Source organism: Brassica napus, chromosome C6, assembly GCF_020379485.1.
Source record: "Brassica napus cultivar Da-Ae chromosome C6, Da-Ae, whole genome shotgun sequence".
Taxonomy (NCBI): Eukaryota; Viridiplantae; Streptophyta; class Magnoliopsida; order Brassicales; family Brassicaceae; genus Brassica; species Brassica napus.
Window position 1 is genome coordinate 14,143,729 of NC_063449.1, and position 6,470 is coordinate 14,150,198.

The window sequence follows — 6,470 nt, forward strand, 5'->3', positions numbered from 1 at the left end:
ACGGTCTGGACGCAGTGTAAGGTAAACCCAATCACCAACCATGAACTCTACTTCTCTGCTATTTTTGTATGCACTGTTCTTCATTAACTGTTGAGCATGCGCCAAATGGCCCTTTATCTCTTCCAACATAGCGTCTCTTTCTTTCAGCATCAATTCCAAGTCATAGTTTTGTGTCGAGCCAGCTTCATACTTTATCAGAGCAGGAGGATCATGACCATATACGACTTTGAAAGGAGTAGCCTTTAGGGATGTGTACCAAATTTCAGCCCAATCCAAGAACTTGTACCAGGTCCGAGGGTGTGAAGAGGCAAAGCAGCGAAGATATGTCTCTATGCATCTGTTTAGGACCTCCATATGTCCATCCGTTTGAGGATGAAAAGCTGTACTGAACTTCAAATGTGTCTCGGCCAAACGGAAAAGTTCTTTCCAGAATGTGCTTAGAAAAACATTATCACGATCAGAGACTATAGACTTGGGAAATCCATGCAGCTTAACGATGTTAGAGATGAACTTTTGCGCGACATCCTTAGCCTGAAATGGGTGCTTGAGGCCAATAAAGTGGGAATACTTGCTCAGTCTATCAACAACGACAAAGATCACGTTGTAACCCTGAGAAGTAGGCAAGCCTTCAACAAAATCCATTGAGAGATCCTCTTAAACAGCTAAAGGAATAGGAAGTTGCTGCAGCAATCCAGCAGGGCACAAGGTAGAATATTTGTGTGTCTGGCACACATGACAGTCTGAAACATATTTCTGAACCGTCTTAAGCATACCCTCCCAATAGAACTACTGCTGAATCCGCTTAAGAGTTTTCAAATCCCCTGAATGCATACCTTGTAAACCGTCATGACACTCATGTAGTATTGTTGGAATGAAACTCGACGTTGAAGGGATAAGCAGCTTGCCTTTATACCACAACTTCCCATTACGAAGTTTAAAACCAGTCCTCTGTTCTGTACCCTCCTTAACTCGTTGAGATAGCTTATGAATAGCAATGGTATCCGCTATTTCTTTGAGTAAATCATGTAACTGCAAAGTAGTAGGTACTGTGAGAGCCATAACCGAAGTGTTACCAGAGTCAACCGTATAAACCTCTTGGGTCTGGTGCTCAATATGTGATAATCCATATGCAGCCTTGTTTTGAATCCCCGGCTTATACACTATATCAAACTCATAACCCAAAAGCTTGATCAGCCACTTTTGGTACTCCATACTAACATCCCGTTGTTCCAGAAAGAACTTGAGGCTCTTTTGGTCAGTATGAACAAAAAACCTTCTCCCCAAAAGATAATGTTTCCATTTACGTGTAGCTAACACCACTGCCATAAGCTCCCTTTCGTAGATTGGCTTAAGCTGCTCTCGGCTAAAGTAAGCAATAAGCGAGAATCATGCATCAACACTGCGCCGATTCCGAACCCTGAAGCATCACACTCAATGACAAACATTTTTGTGAAATCTGGAAGAGCTAGCACCGGAGCAGAGAGCATTGCCTTCTTCAACTCATCAAACGAACTCTGAGCTCCCGGAGTCCAACAAAAGTTGTCAGTTTTCAGTAAATCTGTTAACGGCCATGCCAAGGTACCGTAACCCTTAACGAACCGCCTAGCTTGTGAGGCCAAGAAAACCGCGAAGTTGCTTAACGTTCTTCAGAGTTGGCCAATCCCGCATCACCTCTATTTTCAACTTATCAGTAGAGACACCAGATGCAGAGATCATATGGCCAAGGTACTCCACTTGGCTCTGAGCAAATAAAAACTTCTTCTTATTTGCAAAGAGTTGATGCTTCTCAAAAACCTGTAGAACCAACCGCAAGTGTTCGATATGTTCTTGCTCGCTTCTGCTATATATCAAAACGTCATCAAAGAAGACGAGCACGAATTTTCACAAGAAAGGTCGGAACAGATTGTTCATGAGGGACTGAAACGTTGATGAAGCATTAGTGAGGCCAAAAGGCATCACCAAGAACTCATAATGGCCATCATGTGGTCTGAAAGCTGTCTTAGGCACATCTCTTTCCTCCATACGAATCTGATGAAACCCTGCTGTCAAGTCCATCTTCGAGAATATCACAGCACCATTCAACTCATCAAGCAATTGATCAATCATTGGTACAGGGATTTGTCAGACACTGTTGATTGGTTTAAAGCGCGGTAGTCGACACAGAAACGCCATGACTTGTCTTGCTTCTTTACCAAGAGAACTGGACTGGAGAATGAACTTCTACTCGCTCGAATCAACCCTTTAGCCAACATCTCTGTTACCATCTTAGTCATTGCGTCTTTATGAGCTTGTGGGTACCTATAAGGCCTGACGTTGATAGTAGTGGTTCCTGGTTTGAGAAAAATAGCGTGCTCTCTACCCCTCACTGGTGGTATTCCTTGAGGTTGTGAGAAAACAAACACAAACTCATCACGCACCTTCTCTACGTACGCTGAAACTTTTAGTGGTTTAGGAGTTGCTGCTACAGAATGTAACCAAGACTCCCTTGGTACAGCCAACTGTCCATCATCATGTGTGATCAATGAGAAGGATGTCGTAGGTCTATGTAAGTCAAGTTCACCCACTAACATCTCTCTCTTCCCATTATAAATGAAACTCCATTCCTGCATCAGCCAGTTTACTTCACACTCGCCTAGAGTACGAAGCCACTGCATTCCAAGCACAACATCCACCTTTCCTAACTCCAATGATATAAAGTCCAACGTGAAATCCAAATGTTGCAACGCTAACTTTCCATCGGTACAAATGCCAACTCCACTGACTGTCACCCCTGTCCCCAAAATAATTTGTAGGTTTGAGTTCTTGTTCAAGGCTACCCCTACTTTAGCAACCAGTTGTGGAATAACAAAGTTGTGTGTTGCTCCACTATCCAATAGAACTACCACAGTATATTTCCCAATTTTACCGCGCAGCTTAGTGGTTGTTGGAGACTCAATACCGAAGTAGGCGTTTAGGGAAATCTCCATCAACTGTGGAGACTGATCTTCATGTTCTGCAACTTCTTCATCGTCATAATCAGGTAATACTTCTATCTCCACACCTTCCATTATCGTAAGTATATGTAGCTCAAGATTGGCACAAACATGACCTCGAAACCATTTGGTCTTGCATTGGAAACAAAGCTTCAGCCCCTTCAATTCAGCCAACTCACTCGGAGACAAATGCAATCTTGGTCTCTTCATTCTTTGTTTGTTCTTGTCTCCCTGCTTTAGTTTCTCATCAGCCGAATGCTGAACATTATGCTGCGTCGTACGGGGAAAAGAATTGCCATTACCCCTCTGAGGTTTGAACTTCTGGTACTCCTCTGGCTTATGGCCAGTACTCATGACTTGACAGAAAGTACTTGCTTCCATCTTAACAACCACTGCAATGAGGTTTCTCAACCCCTTGGGCTCCTTCAACTTGATAACTTGCTGCATCTCAGGCTTCAATCCAGTATAAAACTTGCTGATCAAATTAGGCTCATCAATCCCTTTAACTTGAGTTATCAGCTCTTCAAATGCCTTGACATACTGCCTCACGGATCCAGTTTGTTCAACGCACAAAGCTTGTTACGAGATTCGTCGTCGATTGACTCTGCAAAGCGCTCCAGCATCCTTTGTCTGAAACCAGCTCCGAAATGACTCCTCATCTGACTCCCACAAGAACCAGTTTAAAACTTAACCATTTAAGCTCAAAGTAACCAACTTCAACTTCTGCTCTTCGCTATAGTTTGCTGCACGAAAATATCTCTCAACCTTCCGGATCCAGCAATAAGGCATTGATCCATCAAACTCCGGAAGTTCGATCTTCCTTAACAGAGTTTCGCGGCTAGCACTCTCCGATAACCGAATGACTGATCTTCCGGATTGTTCGCGAAATCGCGTACCTGAGGTTGAAAATTGGAAGATCCAGAAATGTGTTTCCCGTGTGGTCTCGTAGGACTCGAGCGAGATTTGATCTTCTCTATTGCGACTGCGATTCGTTGTAAATGATGTTCGACTGATCCAAGATGTGTTTCGATCGCTCCGGTCCGTCCATCCGTCTCATCGTTAGCCTTCCTAAGCTTCTCCCAGCCACTGTAAATCACATCAACCTTCTTCTCTAGCTCATCCACCGATCTCTCGAAATGATCCAGCCGATCGTCAGAAGACGATACAAACGCCATCGTGATTGCTCACCGCACCAATTGATAGTGTGAACTACTGATCTCTGTACACAAACTCGATTACAATCAATCAACACGAAATCGATACTTGTATTATGAAAGCAAATGAGAAATGATGGCCTAACCCTTTTTGTCTTCTCCTCAAGTCTCACAATCCGTTGCTTATTTAATAGACTCAACAATAACGGCAAAGACTCTAAACGAAAGAGAGTGTTTGCTCAATCCCTTATCTTCGATGACTTCATTTGAATCTGCCATGTCAGCAACGTTTCCCTCCTTTCTCTTCTCCTCATTTATATTCTTCCTCGTCACGTAACGCTCAGTGGCCTCAAAGTGACACAAAAATGTTGTTGAGTTTGTGTTTCAAGATCTTATAGGATTTTTTTTTTCTTTTTTTAACAGACACTGATCTTTTCTCTTGCCTGTGTCCTTTTTCCATGTAGAAAACAACTTTTAAAGTCATGTATCTTTTATATAAACTTAAGAGACCACAATGGTTTTCTCTCTCTCTCTCTTATGCATTATTTGGAAACTCAAAACACAACAGAAACAACAAGCAAGTTTTCAAAGAACAGAATGAAACGGTTTCAAGAAAAGAGAGGTAGAGAAAGATGAGAGAAAACAGAAGCTAGAGAAGCTTTTGTTTCTCTGTGGAGGATTGTATGATTAAGCATCATCTTCACCGAGAAGTGCGATGAGCATCTTCTCGTAATCTCCACGAGTGTCTTTGGTAATGGCTTTCTCCAATGGAATGCTGTTCCTTCTTTGGTACTCTTGTCCAATGACTTTCAAGTCAATCTCAGCTCTTGTGGTCACAATCCTAGTGAGGGCTCCTTCGTCTGTTCCCGTTTTGTTGATCTCTGAACGAAGAACATCCACAAAGTAAAGCTCTGGTCTTGTCAATCATTGAATGGTTGACCTCAACAGCCCTAGGAACTTGTCGTCATCATCTCCTTCCTCAAGGCTCTCTAGGATGAAAAACCAAGAAGAGTTTAGGATTATTATCGAAAAAAAACAAGAAGCTTAAAATGAACAGTTTAGCCTTCCACCTTGAGGATTTCCTCGCCGTGATTATCTTGATAGCGATTGAAAGTAGCATTGATCTGTGCTTTTCTCCTTGTGGACAAAATCCTTATGATATCTTCATCATTGTAATGCTTGTCCTTGATTTTCTCATGAATTAGCTTAGCCTCTTGCTTTGCCAATGTCATGTTTACCTCTTCCTCTTCGTACCTGTATGAGCTAACAAGAGAAACCAAAAGCTGCAAAAGAAACATACAGCTCAAATAACTGTTTCAAGTAGTAGCATTGTCTCATAAGAAGAAACATGAACATTCAATGGGATTATTATGACCTTTTTGAAGTCACCGGTGGTGTGGTGAGCGACATCCTCTTCAATAGACTTCTTGAAGCGAGCGTGGTAAGCTTGCCTAGCGTGAAGCAGCTGCATAGAGGTCCTAGTGCAAGCTACTTCCATAACCACTTGGTTGCTTGAAGTCAATCTTTTGGTAGCTTCATTAACCAATAACGCATCATGTTCACCCGGTTCAAGAGTCCAGAGCAAGATGGCTCTCTATCCATGAAGGAAGAAAACATATTAAGACACTTGTAAATTTTTCCCAAAAAAAGTTTGGAAATTTGGTAAATCATAGTACCTCGAAGTCGCTTGTAAGTTCCTTCTCAAGACTCTTAAGAAGATCCTCTCCAAAGGATTCATGGTATGTATCTGATCTTGAAGTCCGAAAAACACATCTGAAGAATTTGAATGACTTCCAGCTCAGTTGAGAAGTTTGGCATGTTTGGGGGTCTTTTATCATTGCAATCAGGTCCTTGCAATCTGTTCCAAATCTTTGACATGTTGAATGCTGAAGCATACTCTCCATTGCCCATTTTAGCGCTTCCAGTTCCGAGTGTAATTATGTCTAACGCCTCCTTAAGTTCTGTCTCCCCATAAGTTGGATCTTTCCCGTGCTATATGATGATTAAAAATGATGATTATTCATCCCATATGATTGTGAGCAAAAAAAAAAGAACTTAACAGTTTAACATACTTTAGGCTTATAGTCTTTCACTTTAATGTATTCTGTGCTCGAATTGCATTTTGGTCTTATCTTCTTGGTTTATTATGACGAATTTACCCTTGATAAAAACAGAAGCTCTAGGATAAAGAGTTGTGGTCAAACTTAACTTAAATTGGTGTCATGTTAGTAATCAATTAGAAAATGTGGTTGTCGGTAAATTAAGCAAGCTAACACAAATGTTTTGTGGTTAGACACATGTGGTCAGACATGATAAATGCATGGGTATTGACAACATGAGTTGG

At 41.7% G+C, this 6,470-nt stretch overlaps 1 protein-coding gene across 3 annotated transcripts; it reads right to left on the bottom strand.

Annotated features, from left to right (window-relative positions):
• Window positions 1-262: 262 nt before the first annotated feature.
• Window positions 263-6,238, bottom strand: LOC106403467 (annexin D1-like). Of its 3 annotated transcripts, none has more exons than XM_048760988.1 (4): window positions 5,803-5,897; window positions 5,502-5,720; window positions 5,197-5,409; window positions 263-5,115 (listed from the first exon to the last, which is right to left on the bottom strand). In XM_048760988.1, exon 4 carries the CDS (start codon window positions 3,417-3,419, stop codon window positions 2,103-2,105), a length of 1,317 nt encoding a protein of 438 aa, XP_048616945.1. In that variant the 5' UTR covers window positions 3,420-5,115; window positions 5,197-5,409; window positions 5,502-5,720; window positions 5,803-5,897; the 3' UTR covers window positions 263-2,102. The 3 variants fall into 3 exon arrangements, with proteins under 3 accessions (XP_048616945.1, XP_048616944.1, XP_048616947.1); XM_048760990.1 differs by having other exon boundaries at window positions 4,588-5,115; window positions 5,803-6,238; XM_048760987.1 differs by having other exon boundaries at window positions 5,197-5,720.
• Window positions 6,239-6,470: the final 232 nt, after the last annotated feature.

Excerpts from the sequence above, each read along its gene's own strand:
- LOC106403467 (XM_048760988.1), bottom strand. The coding sequence starts at position 3,419 with ATGCAGCAAGTTATCAAGTTGAAGGAGCCCAAGGGGTTGAGAAACCTC.